Genomic DNA, 20,250 nt, shown 5'->3' on the forward strand with positions numbered 1-20,250 from the left:
GGCTGAGCCAGGGAGGCCCCCAAAGCTCCCCCAGTGGCTAGTGGGCTGAGCCAGGGAGGCCCATCAGGCTCCCCCGGGACTAGTAGGGAGAAAGGGAAGAGAGCCCTATAGTCTGAGCTTACCCACAGGCTTCCTCATGGAGGCAAACGGGGAGACTTGGTCAAAACTGGCCCCTGAATGCCCTCTGGCAACTAGTGGGCACTGCGGGGGGGAAATCGACTCCCTCAGCCCCTGCCCATTTTCAAAGGAGGGTACAGGCCGTGTTTACAGTGCCTGACATGCTACACATTTGATTTCTGGGTTTTAGGTTCCTCTGTCACAACTTCAGCCACAGAAGCAACTTTTCAGAAACTTTCTTTTATATCTGCCAGTGTGGCAAAAAGTAACACAACTTTTGTAATTATCCTCAGGGCCTTTTGGGATAAGAGGCATTCTGGAGCAGTGAGTGAGAGAGCACAGCTGGTAGAGCCAGGCTTTTAAAAGTTGTACATAACGTCATTTGCACCTGCAGCTGGCCAGTTCAGTCCAGCTACTCTTGAGTACACTTAGCAACTGGACGTTTAAGTTTCCTTCTGTTTATTATTCGGGATTCAAACACTTTTTCTCCATTACAAAAATTGTCTTTAGTTCCCTTTACTGAGTCACATTGGGTCATACATAACTAGATTAAAATTAAAAGAAGAGAAATTCTCACTAAAGTGTATGATTCCAAGAATCTTGAGTTAGGGCTAATTCTAATTTACATACACTGTTCTGCTATGACAACCCAGCTACTGGTACCTGGACAACCTAAAAGGATCCTTCAATACTAACATTAAAGGGATGCATAGAAGTTGATATTGTACAATTGCTTTTTTTATGCTGTATAAAGACCCAACACGCATCTTTAAAAAAAAAATTTTTCCCAAACGTCAGACTTACTGGGCATATCAAGTGTTGTCTACCTTGCTTTTGCTGGAGGTCTGTGAAAGGACTCATATGTGGATTTGTACTCTCAGCACGTATTTTGCTAAAACTGACAAAAACTTTTCTTTCAGCTGTTTGTCAGACTTTTGAGTTAAATAAAAACAAAACAGAAGACAATGAATTTTAAACAATCTGCAAAAAAACCCTTCCCCTCTTAATCAGGTGTCATTTCCTTAACATTTAGGAGGTCAGATGGACCAGTCCACCGTTCACACACATAGTATTCCAGGAACAACAGGGAGGGGAGAAGAGGGAAAGGAGGAAGATGAATTTATAATCTTAATTTAAAAAAAAAGTAAAAATTTAGGGTCATAATAAATGTGCAAAAAATTGAACTGAACAGCTTTGTGCCTTTATAATATTTAATATTCTTTTAAAGGTGAGCTAGAGAGGTAGGATGACCATATTTCCCAAAGGGAAAACTGGACCCTGCAGCGGACTGGCCCAAGCCCTCACCCCTCATGGGGCTGGGGTCACTGCTCGCCCGAGCCCTCCCACCCCACACAGGGCTGGGGTTACCACTTGCCCCTCTGCATGTTCCTCCACACTGCACCCTGTTTTTTAGATAAATACCCAATTTTGCCAAAAAAGTCAGGACGGCCAGGACAGGGCTTAAAATAGGGACTGTCCCGGCCAAAACAGGACGTAGGGTCACCCTACATGGAGGGCAATGTGTATATTTACCATACAGTGTGATATTAGTTATGTGACAGCTAGTGCTCCCAGCACTATCTGCGACCTGCAATGAAGCGGCAAGCTCATGCTGTAGAGAGGACCAACTTAAATGTTTACTTATGTCCACAGACTGGGGTATAAAGTTAGAACTCCATATTCCCTCAGTCCACAATGGGCCTCCTACTGATATCAATAGGTGGTTTACACCAAGATCAAGGATAGAATATTGCCATTATGTCATCACTAAACTCTATTCAGTCCCTTCTAGCTGCATTCATTCTCTCTCACTGGGCAACTACTCATCTTTACAAGCACTGCTGTTTCTGCCCTTGGTTTGGTCTCTCCCATTTTCAACTCCCTTTTATGTGGGCTTTGCTCTCAACTCCATCACAGTTGCTAAAATGACCAGCCATTAAATAATTATAGGTGACGTGAAGTAACAAAATGCTCTGAAATTAATATTCTATCAAGTTGAATGAGAGCGTAGTTAATCTGTGAGCCATGATGTCTGTTTACTGATATGAAAACGCTGTAGTGGTTTATATTTAGTTCACATTTGGAAGATTATCTCTGCATCCAGGAGAAGTAGGAACTTTCCTTTTTGAAAAGAACGTTTAGATTCTGGAAAACCCATGTTTGGCGGGCCACAAATTCACTGAGCAATCCGGACCTTCAACAACACAATTCCATCCCCTGGACGTCACACTAGGTTCAGGTTGCTTTTATCATTGGTGAGACAATTTATAGCAGTATTACAACTTGGAAATCTAAATTGCAAGGACACAATAAAGCATGACGAATAAGAGCCCAATTCAACAGAAACTCTATAAAAGAAAGTTATTCAGTTACTCTTTTGAAAGGTCTACAGTATGTTCTTCGGCAGTTCACCTATCCTATTTAGTAGATACTCCAAAGTGTTTGCAGTGAAAGATTCCCAAATGCATGACCCCACCCAGTGATGAGCTGCCAAAAGCTGAAGAACCGGTTCCTTCAGTTGCTCCAGGTCTTTGGCGGCACTGAAGGATCCGCTGCGGAAGGCCAGGAGCGACTGAAGGACCCCGCCGCCAAAGATCCAGAGCGCCACCGGGTGAGTAAAAATTAAAAAGGGATTCTCAGGCGGGCCGGACAGGACGGTCCCGTGGTGAAGATGTGGCCTGCGGGCCGGAGTTTGCCCACCCCTTTAACAACCAGTTCTAAACCGGCTTCAAAATTTAACAACTGGTTCGTGCGAACTAGCTCCAGCTCACCACTGACCCCACCTACTAGCCCTATATAATCTCCTTTACTGTTGTGAGTTACATACCACAGTATAAGGCCCAACCTTGCAAATGTATGAGTAAAGAGGCATTTAAGGTGCCCTACAATTATAGGGCCAGATCTCCTCCTTCTCCCCTCCTCCCCCATAGTAAAGCACTTTGAGATCTACAGCTGAAAAGTATTATTGCTTTATCAGATGTTGGACAACTGTTTAAAGGATCAATGTCTGGTGTAAAACACCCACTGAAGAGGGAGCTGTAGCCCATTAGGCCAGATCTGAAGTCAGCTCACTGTCAGTTTCCGGAACAGGAGTAAGGGACATTTTAACTACAGTGTATTTTGACAGTCTCTAAGTACTTCATTCCAAAAGCTCCAATAATTGTTTCTGATGATATATCTTACTGTGGGACAATAGGTATTGCAGAACCACTGCCAAGAGAATGCCCCTGTTCACCTTAAGTCTTCAACTAAAACAATCATTTATTCCCTAGTAAACCTTTCAGTCCAACCCATTCACTGGGTGGTGTTAGGTTAAAATAATGTGAAAATTGTAATTCCATCTTTAGAACATGGAGGAGCCAGATGACTAATGTTGTATGCTGGTCTAGCAAGTGGGGTACCAGACACCAACACATTTGGAATTCAGCAGCAAACCTCAGTATTGGGTTAGTCTAGATGCATATATAACCTGACTCCCATGTTAAAGTCCTCTGTATTAGCTCCCAGGAGGACTCAATGAGATGAGGTGTCAAAAAATTTGGTTGAGCAATGGATGCTGACTTCTAGGTCAGGAGATTCACCGTCAGGAGAAGAGAGAGGTGGTTGCAAGGACAGGCAGATCAGCTCTGGGAACCACAGGTCTTGGCCAAGATGGTGCTATGAAGATGGATAATTTTTCTTGTTTCAATTTGTTCAGGACCTTGATCAGAAAGGGAGGTGGAGGGTAAGTGAAAAGCAGTATGTGAGGCTAAGGGAATGACTGGGGCATCTCCCATCAAGTTGCAGCCATGCCTTCCCCTCAGGCAGAATCATCTGCCCTTTGCACTGGATAGAGTTACAAAGAGACCTATCTGTGGATGACCCCACATAAGACATCTCTCTCAGAATACCTCGTCATTCAGTGCCCACTTGTGGTCGACATAGGTGGGATGGGAGCTGGATTTTGCCACACTATGCTTGCTAAGAGAGCATTGTTAATGGGCACAGTCTTGGGGAGAGCTCGCCTTGGATGTCTGATGGATGTTCAACAAGGAATGCTGGAGTTCCTGTGTCCCCTCCAATGGAAGTTGTATTGTCCACTACGTGTTTCATCAGGTTTTGAAAGATCTTGAAATCATCAGAGTAAGATGGTGGAGGAGGTATGACAGCCTCGACTGCTGAAGAGGAGGACTTATGGGAAGGAGGTATTTCTTCCTCCTCAGCTGGTTCTTGCTCCTCCATGAGATGTGTCTGAGAAGCAAGGGTCAAGGGCACTGGTTGTTGTTCCTGACATGCCTTCTACAAGTTGGGATGCAGTAGAACTGGGTTCCATTGTGCCCACTGAAGTGGAGCATAAGGGTGGGCCCCAAGGCTGTCCTTGCCAGTGTCTCTGGATATTTCCCCTGCTGAAAGTTTCTTCCTCAGGTTGAACCTTGAAGGAGAGAGGGAGGAGGGAGGCAGGAAGTCAGAGGACCTTCGTATGGACACTTGAGTCAGATGAGGTATCATCCCATGTCCAACACAGGGGCGGAGGGTGCCAGTACTGGGCCTGGAGAAGGACCTGAATTTGTAATGATACTGAGGTGCAGGCTGCCTAGTGAGAAGATACCTGGAGATGTCAAGTTGGTACCATCTGGAAATCTCTCAATACCCTCTGAGTCTGCATGGGGATGGTGCAGCACTAGAGGATGAGTTACCATCATATATGGCAGGGATGGAGAGTAGGTAGGGTCTAGAAAGAGTTGGTACCGGCAAAGAGTCTCTCTCAAACCTGCTTAGAAGAGGTGATTCAGGATCATTCAGGGTGCGAAGGTCCTCATGGAACAGGAGTCAGGAGAGCAATCGGGACTCTGGATAGGGATCTTCAGGAGTTAGTATGTCAGGTGATAATGGAGATGGTACTGAAAACAAACTGTGCATGACGAGCATTTCGCCTTGACTCTGGAGGCCTCATGCTTTGAAGGCACTGAGTCTGGTGCCATTCTGGGAGGCTTCTTGGTGCACTCTTTCTTTGCCAGCAGCTTAGTATTGGTACTGGAGGGGATGGGAGCCTGTAACAAGACACAAGGTCTCCTAAGACCAATACCAAAGGGGTGACATTTGAGTTCTGAGTGGTGGCACAGGGCCCCCAACGTCTCCACTTACTGCCAGAGCAAAGCTGGTTGGCATATTTGATGTACACGGGGGTGACCTAGGCCCCGTGGGTCTCAGACTGCTTGATTAACAGGAGTTTTAGCCTGTCCTTCCTCAATTTCTTAGATCTACTCTTGAAACCTCCACAGATGTTTCATTTAGAGGGGATGTCAGACTCCCCAAATCAAGGGAGACAGCCTGAATGTCCATCACTGCAGGGAAAAGACCTGTTGCAGGTCTGACCTCTGGGTCTTGGGCATAACCCAAACTCAAGGCTGCAGATTGAGGCCTGAGAAAAGTTAAACAGAGGCCTAGATCAGGCAAAGAAAAAAAGGGGAAGAAGGAACCCCTTTCCCCAAAAGTACAAACTGTGCTAAAACAGAAAAAATAAAATCAAAGGAAAATACTATGAAATAAAGAAAATATGAGCAAGAGATGTAGCAAGCCAAGTGGCTAGCTAAACAGACCACCACAATGCTCTGTCTCAAGCTGCAGGTGACTGAGAAGGAACTGGAGTGCTGGCTGATCAGCCCCGTGCTGTGTACCCTCATGCCGGAGCACAGGAGTGTCTAGGATACAGATGCAGACACTGCTGCTAAGAATCTCCAGTTAAGAGTGCACAGGCGTGCACACAGGCTCACATGGAGTACCCATACGGACACTACTAAAAGAAGAATGCACAGTTTGGTAACAGTTCTTACTGTAAAGTAGCTTCTCTGATCTAGGCACAGTAAGTAGTTGGCTCATGTTCAAAGACAACTTTGTGCCGCTCGTTGATCAGAAATTCCCTAACACTCTATTTTCAGTAGCATTAACCAACTATGGTACAGATTTTCTACACTTGTAAAAATGAGAAGCAATCTCTAACTACATACAGTTATTGTGACATGACATGTTAGCAGCCTGTCTTCTCCATTTCAGCGACCTCTATTGCCCTTATCGGGTAGCTGAATATTTTGATTGGCAAGTACTTGCTCCTGTTTACTATTACAGATGTTCATGGCTACTGCTGCTATTTCAGCAGTCAAAAAGACTCTCTATTCTCTGATTCCTCAAAAGCAGGCCAATACAAATATAAAAACCCTTCAAGTTATTTCCTGCTTTGGATTTCCCACTGTATCCTGTCTTTTCGTGTCTGTCTTCCTTATAATCTGTTTGGGACTGGGAAAAACTTCCTTTTATATCTTAAACACTGCAAAGTACATTATTGCTTAAATATGCCATCTAAATAGCTTACACTGTAGATTGATTTGTCTGTTTACTGTCCGCCCGTGGGCAAGGCTAAATATCTTAAGCCATTTCCTTTAAAAACCTGTCACAATTTTATTTTCCATCGCAGACACAGCCTAGTTATATAAGTGATAGACTGGAACCCGAATTACCCCAGGAAGCATGCAGAGATTTGAGTTCTCCTTACAGCTCTGACACCGGCTTCTTCTAGAGCCTTGGGTAAGTCACACAACCTTTCCACCTGTCTTCCCATTTGTAAAATGAGTATGAAACTAATTCACCCACCTCAGAGAGGTATTGAGAACTAATTTGTGCCTGTGACAGAACTCTGGTGGTTTGATAAATGAATTAGAAATACCTTAGCTAGAAAAGCACTTTAGAAGAATTATGTCATTTGATTACCCCACTGCTCTCTGCTTCAGTGATCTTTTTCCAAGGTCAAAAACAGTTCTGCTACTGAGACTCTGATGTGTTTAGAGTCAGAAGTTCAAATCCAAAATCTAGAACACACGAAAACCCAATGTTTCTTCCCCTCCACAAATATGGAAAAAACAGGTGCCTGACATAAGTAAACAAATATTTAAACAATAGCGGCATTACAATAAAAGCAGGATTTTTAAAGAACTCATTAACAAAGGAAGAATGCACATATTTTTATTTAACAGCAATTTAGTATGCAGTAGCTAAAAGATGTGTACATTTTATTTATTTACTTATTTATTTTTAGGAAAGAGACAAATGTGTACCTGGATATCAGAATTAGCACCTAATGTATGTAGAGAAAATAAAGGCTCACTACAAGCATTGATAAGGTCTTGAACAGTCTAGGAGCAGAGTCTCATCAATGAACAGTAACTTCTCAGAGTAATTTCTTATGATCAACTGACTCATTGTTGCATCTCTGCAGGGAAATGTGGGTAATTAGTTATCTTTAAAACACTAGGAATGCATAGTTCAAACCGTTAAACACAGCAATTTGAGAATTAAAAATAGGACAAGTCACAGTTTTGGTCTGAAATTATTGCAGTGCAAATTTTGAAGTATCAGTAATTTTAAAGCAATGGAATACAATGAAGAGGTAGGTACCCTCCCCTTGATGGAAAAAATTTAAAGTTGCTTAAGAACAGCCCTTAGCCAAGCTAAGGAACGTATCTCTGAAAAGCATTAAATATCACAGGTACACATAGAAGCCATGGCAGACTAAATTAACTGGAAGATATTTAAAATGATATATAAAATGTTTCACCGGAATATAAAAAAATCTGCAAATGGTTACACGTTTTGTGGAGTGAACCAGCGGGTTACTTTTCAAATGAAATACAGTACACAGCGATTTAAAGCTTTTGGGAAGTGAACTGTATTAACCTTGATGCTTAGCTTGTTCACTTTCAGTACTCAAAAATCACTAAAGCCCAGAATAGTGCAATTTTGTAAAAGTAAATGTGCTCTTTCTTGCTAACAGCAAAGGGTCATGCTCTTAATAAAGCAGCCTCTAAAACAGGTTCATATGATGCATGCCTTGATTGGGGGGGAGAAGGAGGAGAGAAAGTGGTCAAGGCCCAACCCATTAGTGGGAAATGGCTAAACAATACAAACTCACTGTATTAGGAAAGGGAGTCAGTCACTGTTGGCTGAGCATTTGAGCCATTTCCCCCACAACTATCACCACGGGTTCCAAGTCTGTCATTTTCCTCTCCTTCCAAAACCTGCTTCAATGCTCTTTCTTCTTAGAAATAAGCAACACCAGCACCTACCTGCAACTCAACAGACCACCAGTATACTGACAAAAATGGAGGGAAATGTTAAGATGAAAAAATATTTCAATTTTCAGATCCCAAGAGTTATTATAAAGAATGCGTTTAAAAGCTATGAATACTATGATATAATTCTGTCAAGCTTTCAAATCTGCAGTTCATTCCGTTGCACCATCCAGCTTGCTAAAATACATTAATGGTGTACTTCCTTATATACTGTGAAGTTAATATTGAACTAAATAAAAGATGCTAAAAATGGACATTTTTATATATCATTTTGTACTAATACACAAGGTGCCATGCACAGTTGAAACATTACTTTTTTAAACCTATTTACAATTCTACATATTTATTTTACACTGTATCTTTCATCATTACAACTACAGAATAAATTCAGACCCTGGAACACTGGTACCTTTGAGTTTCTGCTAGAACTCCCAGCCTTGCATTATTCAAGAAGTACTGCTAATCTTTTTCTTCTTAAATTTAAATTAAACTCATTATTTAAAAACACATAAGTGCATGCCCAGAAGAAAGCTTTCAGGAAAAAGTTGTCAATGGACTAGTGTTGCTTAAAAATTACATTGGCTTTGTGTAGAAAATTTAAATTCAGTTCAAAAAAACAAAAAAGCCTAATAGAAACCTACTTTGACTAAAATAAATACAATTTATTACACTCTAAACAAAATAATTGTACCTTTAAAAATGTACTGATTTAAACTCATTTGATTTTTTTAGCCTCAAACTTATTCCCCTTTCCAAGCAGCAAATAGTAATAGGTGTGTAAGAATTCCTTTTGAAGTTAATACTTTCATGGTAAATTATCATCCAGCATAAACCTGAGGCTGCAATGGTGGGGGCAATTTATCATTCTCTACGTTTTCAGAGTCAATAGCTGCTAAGGGTTGATTTTTTGGTTTTATTTCCAATGGATATTTTTCAACAATATCTTGGACTTCCTTAGTAATTCCATCAGTCCAATCTATAAGGTCTTTCTCAAGCTTCTTGGCTTCACTGACAATTCTTTCCTGTCTCTCATTCAATTGAGATAGGAGGTCTAAGTTCTTATACATCTGTTTAACACCTAGGCACACATCTGATGACCAGTTTTCAGACTCTTGTTTCTTTGGAGACGTTTGGCCCGACATGTAGCGATCAAAATCCTCCTGGCTTAGATTTAAAGATTGAGCGTCCAGCTTTTCAATGAAGGCCACAGCACAGCACTACACACAGAACAGAGAGAGAGTGTCATTGCAGGGTACATGATGCAAGTCATAACCCAAAACAACAAGTGTTCTGCATTTTAATCGTGCTGTTATACAAACAATATGGTGGTTGGTTTAATGGTTCAATAGATCACCTGACAGCAAATTGCTGCTCTCCTGAAAAGCCTCTCAGCGTAGCCTGGTTAAAATAAGGCCGTTCACAAAAAATAAAAATAACTAACATTTTAAGAAACTGCAGAACACCATTCAGAGCAGGTCATCTTGGCTGTACAAAGCAATTGTGTGCTGACTGAATGAGGAAGCTCCATTGCAAACTATGGGGTCACTGCATTTTGAAAAAGAACAGTAAGTGAAAGAATGAAAAGACACAGTTGACAGCAGCACTCTATACTAGGTGCATTTGTTTTAGTTATGTACTGAGCATAATTTCATGCTACACCTCTAATCTGTTTCTGAAAAAGTAAATGGGAGGAATGCATCTCAGCTTGAAGTGTTCTCCTTCTGAAAGCATTATTTAGAACACACACTGAAGTATTTCATATTAAGAAAAAAATTCATTTTTCTTGTAGAATTGTTACATATGCAAATTCCAGGGTATCCAAATTCATAGTTTTGTTCAGCCAAACACACACACGCCGGCCCTGTTCTAGGGATACTTCCATAGGACTGTCCCTCTCTATCAATGGCTGGATCCTGCAGGCCTTTCACATGATGAAATCCTGCCAACTCAAATGGCAACCGAGCATGCACAAGCGCTGCATAATCGAGCCTCAGCAGATTTTGAATAGCTAGTAGTCAAGTCAACCTTCTCAAAACTGTTACAAGTTAATGGTTCTTCATCTGTTATATCTTTAATGCCTGAACCTTGAGGTTAACGTAAATCAAGTGGTAGCTGAACTTTCACTTTTCTTACATAATAAAAGCTTGCCCAGGTCTGCACGGGCAAAATACTGGTCAGAATCAAGGGCTTGAACTGGTTAAAGAAGTGGCTAGGAAACCAAGGCATTCTTAGGTTCACCTAACTTAGAAGGGGGGGGGGGGGGGAGAAGAAGAAATGAAAAGTGGAAGGGAGTGCACTCCAGCCTGAACAGCAGTACACTGTTTCATAAGAATAGTTTCACATTATCTTGCGACTACATTTTCTGTTTCCTTCAGTATTAAGACATTCACCTTTGCTGGGAATGCCTTGATCAAACAGCAGATGATAGTATGGTATAGAGCTTCAACACTGTTCTTGAACTTACCAGGTTGGTAAAATAGTAGCCATCCTCTCCAGTCATTAACCTGCTTGGATTACAGAAGCGGGTTATATACTGGATGTTGGACTGCAGACGGGGTGGGTTTCCCTTCAAAACAATATAGATAAGTGTTGGTAAGAAGTCATCAGCAGAAGCTGGTTCGTTTTTTGTGATTTTTATAGCGTTGAAGATATGTTTGCTGCATTGGGTGATGCATGCTAATTTATCACGAGGGACACGTTTTGAATCCATTTCGATAATATCTGTAAAATAAAAACCCTATATAGTTAGATCTCCATTCATCAGAAGCCCACAAAAGTAAATCCATATGTAAAGGGTGACCCACTGGATTGCTATCAGATTGCACTATTTGTGTTTAATTTACTCCACTTGATACTGTATGAAAACTAAGTATTTATATGCCTCCCACTTCAACCTAGTTCCAGAGTAAACATTGTTGGGATTTATTCTCACAACACTTCCATGAGGTAAGGAAATATTATTCTCATTTTATAGGTGGGAAACTAGCCCAACATCACTCTACTAGTCTGTGGCAGATCCAAAAACTGAACCCATTTCCCAAAAAGCAGAACTAAGTTTTGTTTGATTTCAATAGTTGACAAAGTAAACAGTACAAATATTAGGATTCACAGAAGAATGACAACAGCTATGCTCCAAGGCCCTGATTCAGTATGGTTGCTAAGCATCTCAATTTTACCAATCTCAACCTTCTCAATGAGACTACTCTCATCCTTTAAGTTAAGCTTGGGTTTAAGTGCTTTGCTGAATTGGGGCCTAAGTGAGGCATATCTACCCCTTAAGATACCAGTGAACAAATGTGAGTTACAGAAGCAAATTTGTCCAAAGCGTTTCTGCAGAGGAATGAATTTATGTATACAATATTCAGGATTGTAGCCACTTGTTTAAAGCAAAAAATACAGTCTCTATGAAAAAGCAAGTGTTTATACTTTTTACTTCTTCAGATAGTTAATTTGGAGAAGATAAGCTAGTTTATAGTTCACAAACCCGTAATTGCTTTCACAACCATATCGGAGACCTCTGGAATTTCTTCATTAACAGGAACACACAGCATTTGTGGAGTAACCCAGTGTAAAGCCCTATCAAGAGAAACAAATGAAAACACACACCACCCCTAGCAATGAAGTCGTCTGAGGTCAGCGGCAAAGGTTAACAGTATGCTAACAGCTTCTTTAATTAAGCTATCATATAAGGAGCCTTCTGTTTGACAAGGCAAGCACTTCAACCCACTGAGGAAACTAGATTACTACCCAGAAAAACATTTATATTATAATTAATACGCTACAAGTGAGTGCATGATTATTTCAAATGAAATAACCCAGTGTAGTCATTTCTATTACCTTAACAAAAAGCTACAAAAGAATTAATCCAAAACATTGTCTTCAGTTAATAAATTAGTGCCACTCTTGCACCAGATTTCAGCATGCTAGTTTCGGCATGAATGGCAGACACCACTCATGCGATTTTGGACTTCTAGATTATTTCTCTTCAGAAATCCTTACCTGATTCTCTTTTGGACAACCAGATCCTTCTTCTCATCATCAGTTGTTTCAGGGCAGAACACATATTTATACAATCGAGTCATGATATATTTTTCAATCTGGTCCATTGCTTTCTCAACTTTTTCTGGGGAAACTGAAAGATACAAACCCATCCCCCAAACGTAGTAAATTAGATGGTTTACGGACCCATAAGATTGTTTGTGAAGACTTAATGCCAGTTGGCCACAATAACCACTGAGTCAGCACAGGTATGAGTTATTCCCTTCTACTGCTCAAGTCAAATGTGAGTTAAACAATAGGTACCGATGTACTGAATCTAATGCTTTTCAGAAGTAAAGAATAATACAACAGTAAGGAGCAAGTGTGGATGCTCTGAGATAACCATATGTCTAGGCATATGAAGGCAAGGCATGAAGCTGAAGATCAAACAGGTTCCTAGCTCCAAAGAGGTTTAATATCTAGGTTAAAAAAAATTACTTAAACCCCTGAACAGACATGGTCCTTGACACAGTTTACAATGTGGAGACATTTAATATACTCTGCTTTCAATTTTGGAGTTTCTGCCTTTCAGGAACCAAAAGGAAAGTGGGCTTGTTTCAAGGGTCAGAATAGTCATGCCTGTACAGTCAGACCTGTACTGACTGTAGACATGCTCGAGAGACATAGAAGTGGACTGAAGTATTACTCTGCACTATGAATTTTAATTTTGGTTCTGCTGCTATGCATTTTATAGTATGAAATATCTGAGCTAGAGGCCTCATGAACTTACTATGCACTTCCATGCACATGTAACTACACCTAGAGGCAAGGCGGCTTAAAGTTTTTGAGAATAATCACAAGAAGGTACGTGCCACTCAAAATACACTCCCTGGGATATTTCCCACTCCAAGAGTAGGGAATACACCAAATACTGGGTAAACAGACAGTTAGATTACATACAAATAATACAAGTTAAATTGCAGAACAGTTTAAAGAAAGATGAAAGCATAGGTATGAAAATTAGAAAATTAAAAAGGGACTGAATATACCAGTTTAAAAACAGCAACAATTAAGGGGTTTTTTTGGTTTTTGTTTTTAAGTTTTGGACCAACAAATGTTTTGTGAACTGAACTGTTACTTGGCAGGGTTTCTTTAAAATATTTAAATACCCTCTGACAATCAATTTAGATAGCAGAACTTTACAGAATCTTAAATATAGTGATGTTACTTGGAATAGCTCTAATTAGAGTGTTTACTACTAAAAAGTAACAATGTCACATGGGGACAGAGAGAGAAAGAGAGAGCACACGCATGAGAGATTCGGGAGATGCAAGTGGCCCAAACATTATACTGTTTCAATGGTAAGGTGTGAGAGAAAGAAGAGTCTGATACCTTTCCAACGGGTCTGTAATTTCTCCGCTACATTTTGATAGAAGTCCTGGGCACATTCAGATTGTTCCTCAATACTTAATTCCTAGGACAGAACACTGATCTTAAGTGAAAAAAAACAGCATGGTGCCATGCAAATGACATAGAAGTAGTCATGTACCTATTTTTTCATGGAAAATATCTAACAGCAGCAAGAGTTGTACAGAACACAGGACAAATTATCTTCTCCGTATTGTGATTTGAAGACTATATTTATTTGTTCTGCACAATACCACGAACCCGAATGGGTGGAATGATGGAGCTGTATTTAAAGTATGGGGCTAGGCATTGCAAGAGGCTTCCTGTGTGACCTGCAGAAAGTCACTTAATCTTTTCATGCTTCAATTTTCTCATTTTGTAAAATGGAAAGAGTTTGTTAACCTAAGAGAGAAGTTGTGACACTTACTTTGTTAGTATTTTTAAAGCAATTTTAAATGGAGGCACTACAAAAGTGCCAAGTGCTGTTACTACTGACAATGGCACTTTGGAACACTACAAGATTAATTTCTAGTGTTGGACCATGATTCAGCAAGCCATTTCTATTCAGCAAAGCATTTAAGCACTTGTTTAGCTTTAAGCATGTCCTCAAGTCGCATTAAAGTCAATGGAACTTAAGCATGCGCTTACATGTTTTGTGTGCACAGAAAGAGCAACAAGTGCTGTAAGAAGGTAATAAGTATTACTTGGAGGGAAAACTTCATGACAGAACCATTTGCACAGGTAGTAATAGAGAAGCAGTCTTCCTCAGCTGCTGACCAATTCCTGGAGCTTCAGTGGTGTTTGTACATGAACGTGCAAGTACACAGGCAAACTGGCAACAGAAAGCTGAGGGTGGCCTCAGTTTTCAAAGGAGCAAACGCAATGACTTATATTTTGGAATGACAAAAGGAATAATTTTAACATTTTAAAGTTCCATGAGCCCTAAAAGCATTTTACACGCAACTTACTTTAAATATAAAATAAAGAGACAGGTTCACAAATCTTCTGATTTTCCTATGACTTATAAATGAGAGAAAGGGAGGGGGACTGTAATGAAAATGGTGACAATCTAAAATTCCAGTTAATTTTCAGGTTGCCATTTGTATTGCTATAGTTGAAGCAGAAGAAAATAGTATTAACAGTAGATACTCAATATTTAAAGCCCTTCATTTTAAAAAACAAAACAATTACCAAAAAATTCCCAGGTTTTATAAAAGCTATTGTTTTTATCATCAATTTTCCCCAAATTTTGGAGTACACAAAAATACTGATTATCTTGAGAAAAATCCAATAATGCATTTATGCTAATAAATTAGTCCAATGTAATGGAATATATGCAAACACGTGCTTGTGTAAGTGTGTGTACTGCTAATGTATAGTCCATGAAATAAACCACAGCATTAAACGGTGTTCACATTCGATACTCTTACTTTTCTCTGTCTGTTGCTTTTTCTGTCCTCCTGTCCCCCAATATTCACCCAGACATCTGTGAAGTTATTTTTTGCACCTTTTTTTAAACCTTTCAAATTTTATAACAAACACCAATACATTCTTGAGAAATTTCAAACAAAATTAAAACCAAAACGGAAGGGCCTTATGAATGCTGGATCATTTCAACCCTAGGTGGCACCATAGCCACATCAATACTTCAGCGGAGGACTGACGGTTCAGCTTTTGCATAAAGGATTAAAAGCTTTTGTTTCTGCCTAAGTCCCTCGTTTTTAATGTGTCACTTATATAATGCATGTGATATACCAACCCTTTTGTGATGCATTGCTTCCAAAAACATTTTGCACTGCTTATAAATGTCTTGACCAGATTTTTGATAGGTCTTGAGAAACTCTATAAACTCCTTGGACGCTCGATCTGTCTCAATGCTGACCTGCCTGTTTATTGAAGGGCTAGGAGCCTTAGCTTCATGAATCTCTGCTGGGAAAATTAGAAACAATTAGAGATTAATTGTACTAATCAATTAATGTATCAGATTAAAAAAATTATAGAAGGACAAACCTAATTTAAACTTCTATACATAAAGATGATTTTTTCTCTTTTGAAGAGAACAGGATTAAATAGTGACATGTTGAACCATCACTAAATACAACTATATGAAACTGCTTATTAAGCTAACAGTCACAAATATTTAAAACCAGATTCTCATTTACATTAATGACCCTATACATTAATTTTGACAGTATAAAGGAGACAAAGTGGGTGCAAGTTACAGTTCCATGCTCACTTGAAAATCCCCTTATATTGCTAGAGCAGTGTTAGTGTAAATGAGAATCTGGCTTTAATGTTTGAATCAGAGCAAAAACACCAAATATGGTCCAGTTTTCTACATGGAACTCAACAACAGACGGGAAAAAACCTACCCCTTTTTTTAGTGGAATTTGTTCCAGTTGTGTATGCAAGTTTACAAAGCTGGAAATGTATACATTAACATGGGGCTTCCAAACATTTCTCTTCGGGAAACATGTACTTCAGAAAATATTGGTTGCACTTTACAAGACAGTCATACAAACTTGATAGGATCTTCTCTACCCAAGTTTAGCACACCCACCTCTCAGTCTGCCAGCCAACACTGTCAAAATGAATGATTGAATGCAAGATGATGTAAATGAACATGATGAAAAGCAAAAAGCAAAGAGAGAAAAAACATGAAAATATTCTTAATAAGCAGATTTTCAGCGCAAACAAACCCATTTATAACATGCAGAACAAGAGAATGCACTGTGTCAGTAGCCATACATGCAGGACTTTAAATAAGAGGAAAATAATTTGTCCATTAAGTTCATGTATTTCATTTGGTTTCTTATTCAATATGACTTTTTATAGGCTCAACACTATCTCAGATTCATCTCTCATTTTTAACTTCACATATTTCAATGGAATTGTACACCAGTGATGAATTTGAACAGCAATGTTTAAGAGAGAGACTCTTCAAGGGCTTCTCACTTAGCAATATAGTCTTCTCTTGATAGAAATCAGTATAGACCGGGGGTGGCCAACCAGAGCCTGAGGAGCCAGAATTTACCAACGTACATTGCCGAAGAGCCTCAGTAATACGTCAGCAGGCCCCCATTAGCTCCCCCCTCCAGCCCCCAGTGACTCCCTTCCGCCGGCAGCCCCAACGATCAGGCACCTCCTACTCCTCCCCATGCCTCTTGCCTGCCACACTGCTGTTTTGCGTGAGCTGCAGGCTCGGGGGGGAGGAAGGAGGGTATGGCAGGCTCGGGGAAGGGGCAGGGGCCTTGGGGAAAGGGGTGGAGTGGGGGCAGGGCCTGGGGTTGAGCAGTGAGTGCCCCCCCAGCATATTGGAAAGTTAGCATCTATAGCTCCAGCCCTGGAGTCAGCGCCTATGCAAGGAACCACATATTAACCTCTGAAGAGACGCATGCAGCTCCAGAGCTGCAGGCTGGCCACCCCCGGTATGGACACTATTAGCAGTAATGCAGTTACAGTAACTCCTCACTTAACGTCATCCCAGTTAACGTTGTTACATCACTGATCAATTAGGGAACGTGCTTATTTAAAGTTGCATAATGCTCCCTTATAATGTTGTTTGGCAGCAGCCTGCTTTGTCCCTGCTTGCAGGAAGAGCAGCCCATTGGAGCTGGCGGTGGGGGCTTGGAACCAGGGTGGGCCGGCAGCCGCCCCATCAGCTCCCCTAACTTCCCTGTGCAGCAGCCGCCCAGTAGGCTATCAATAGCCAGACAGTTCAGCTGTCCCTCCTTCCACTGCCGTGTACTGCTCCCCCAGCCTCCTGCTTACTGTGCAGGGGGTGGGGAGAGAGGGGTGCTAATGTCAGGATGTCCCATCCCCCCACTCCTTTACCCCATCTCCACAGAATGGGGGGGTGGGGGGAGAGACACGACACCACAGGGCTCAGGATGGAGGGAGCAGCTGCTGTCTCAACTTTTTGATCTACTTAAAAAGCCAGTGTACCTAGAGTGGGGTCAGCATACTTCATGGGGCAATGCATCTCTCTCTCTCACACACATGCTGTCTCTCCTCCTTCCATTCCTGCTGCCTTATAGAGTGTGAGGCTACATTAACAATGTGTTAACTCTTGAGGGCTCAGCCGAGTGCTAGATCATCATTTAGCAGTAAGGCATTCCCTGGGAAATATCCCACCCTCTGACTTCACCACCTCAGCCATGCTTCACTATCATCATTGCTGTGCACAGTATTGAATTGTTTGTTTAAAGCTTATACTGTGTATATGTAAAATTTCCATGGACCCGAACCCACCCCCCATTTACATTAATTCTTGTGGGGAACCTGGATTTGCTTAACATCGTTTTGCTTAAAGTAGCATTTTTCAGGAACATAACTACAACATTAAACAAGGAGTTACTGTACCGGTGTGTGTTAAAATTTTACTCCTTATAAGCCATATAAATAGAAATATTTGAATTCTATCAGTTAAGATCAATATTGCTAAAGCAAATCCATTCATTTCTATTTATACCCAAAGGTTGTTCTTTAAGTATAAAAAGGAATTTTAAAAAATTCTGAAGATTCAAAGCAGTATTCAAGATTGAGTCTACATAGTAATTTGAATACTACTTAAATGCAATCTAGTAGACTACCATAACAGAGTAAATAATTTACTAAATTTAGTATGACATAACTAGTTGGTTACAAATATGCACTTTATAAGATACAATTAAAAAGAAAAAAAGCACTAATTTTGAAAAAGTATTCGCTCTAAATTATATCAAATAATCTTATGATATATTTTAATTCACCATTAAATCAATGTGGAGTATTAGCTAATTGGCTTCCTTCAATATTCAAATTTATCAGCATGAAGTTTTATCATCCATCTATTCTTATGACATTTGGCTGATTAGATATCCATAAAAATGGCACCCTCATTCTGCTATTTCTAGTTTTTGTTTAACGACTACAAAAGCTCGGTTTAGAAAGCTTCATCTGAGACACTTTTAGCTTAGTAAAGGTAAAATATTAATAGCCTCCATCTAGATACAGTTACTACAGACATGGCTACAAAATTTGAGCGCTGTTTTCATTTGCTCTCTAGTTTAAAATAACTTCACTCTTTAATAGTTACAGCACCCAAATTTGTAATGATTTAATATGAATCAGGGAGGTTGCAATTTTATTTGCTACTACTCTCTACACAGAAATTTTGGCTTAAGACATGTGAAGCAGCATACTGTGTATTGCTCACTACATTCTGTAAGATATGTAATTTCAGTTATATACCTTACTGCACTTATTCCATAGTAAGTGAGCATGCGTATTTACTGATAATTTAATCACAGAAAAGGAATAAAGCCCATTTGAGCAGGTTAGGAAGAGCCTGCAAGAGGAGCTATATCAACACAATACAAAAAACAGAAGTGTGGGGATTTAAGGATAATTTTTACAAGGAGGATAATCATCATCTACATGAATATCTCCTTTTTCTTTCATTTCTATGTGGCGTTTGGGTGCCCCAGCAGAACATTAGCATTCCAGCTGCTTCACACTATGGTTGTGCCATTACTTGGACTAAAGTCAATGAATAAGAATATGAAAAAAAAGTATTTTCTAGTACTTCCCCCCAAAAAATTCCCTTAACATGTGTATATACCCGATATATTCTGTAAAATAAAGACACTTTGCAATTTAGAATTTCTTTAGAGACCAGAACATCAGAATGCCAAACATGCTATAGGTAAGATTTTGGACAAGATCCTAAAGCAGTTACTTTGTCAATTTTGCTATTATTCAACTCAGATTATAAAAATGTCGCTTCTCTCATAACATAAAATTGCTTTCCCCTGATTTATGTAACTATGTCCTGAAGACACATTTTGAGAATGTACTGGGTATAATTCAAGCAAATTTACACAAACTAAAGTCCCATTTCTAGCATAGTTATTTTTAGTGCAGCATTTTAGAGGCTTTTTTTTAAAAATAAAGATGAAGCAGCACGGATTCATTCACTATTTTTAAAAAGTGGAAATTTGTCTTCTTTCATAGTTTGATTCCTGAAGTATTGTGCAACGAAACAAATCTCTTCTAAGAAATTTGAGTTTCATTTTTTTCCCCTAAAGGCAACTTGTTGGTTCAAAGTTCATATATCATAAACCAGCGTTAGAATGTACATAATGATTTCAAGCATTGCCTTTCTTGTCGTCATCATATTCAATGGCCTAAGTTATAGCTGGCACAACCCTAGTTTGGATTTTGCAAAGCCCAACTAAATAAGCTTACTAGAACAAGCAGACAGCTCTCCAAGCTGTGCTGTGTTACCTTCAGTAGGGGAAGCCAGCTCCCAGGAGGGAGTAAAAATCTCCTTCAAGTCCCTGAGAATGTTATCAGCATTTCGTTCCCTCCCAAGCTGTCCTTGCTTAAGGTTTCTCTCTTGAGCCACTGGAATAAATGCAAAAGCAAGCAAGACACCAACAGCAAGAGTGTCAAGTGGTAAGGAGAATAGGACCCCCCCCAAAAAAAAGGGGGAGGGGAAGAACATGGGAATGAGAAGAATGAATGTTACTATTCTGGATCAGGGACAAGGAGTTAAGACATCAGTGATTTGAGATGCTTTTGTGTTTAACCAGGTGGCATTCATGCACTGAGAGGCAGACACTCCAAAATGAAGGCAAAGTATATTTAATTTCTTATCGCAAGG

General features: G+C 40.1%; 1 protein-coding gene across 9 annotated transcripts in view; it reads right to left on the bottom strand.

Moving 5' to 3' along the window:
* Positions 1-6,395: 6,395 nt before the first annotated feature.
* The window catches only part of RABGEF1 (RAB guanine nucleotide exchange factor 1), a 34,098-nt gene continuing 20,243 nt past the window's right edge, over positions 6,396-20,250 (bottom strand). For 3 of the 9 annotated variants that reach the window (XM_073315050.2, XM_073315048.2, XM_073315049.2), the window contains 8 exons: positions 19,872-19,991; positions 16,165-16,185; positions 15,364-15,533; positions 13,590-13,671; positions 12,219-12,351; positions 11,704-11,795; positions 10,684-10,940; positions 6,396-9,436 (listed from right to left, as the gene is read on the bottom strand). In XM_073315050.2, the coding sequence (XP_073171151.1) occupies positions 9,038-9,436; positions 10,684-10,940; positions 11,704-11,795; positions 12,219-12,351; positions 13,590-13,671; positions 15,364-15,533; positions 16,165-16,185; positions 19,872-19,991 (1,274 nt within the window). In that variant the 3' untranslated portion in view covers positions 6,396-9,037. The remainder of the gene's footprint in view (positions 9,437-10,683; positions 10,941-11,703; positions 11,796-12,218; positions 12,352-13,589; positions 13,672-15,363; positions 15,534-16,164; positions 16,186-19,871; positions 19,992-20,250) is intronic. The other 6 variants (XM_073315053.2, XM_073315052.2, XM_073315051.2 and 3 more) reach the window with 6 other exon arrangements.

This window comes from Lepidochelys kempii, chromosome 17 (genome assembly GCF_965140285.1).
Source record: "Lepidochelys kempii isolate rLepKem1 chromosome 17, rLepKem1.hap1, whole genome shotgun sequence".
NCBI lineage: Eukaryota > Metazoa > Chordata > Testudines > Cheloniidae > Lepidochelys > Lepidochelys kempii.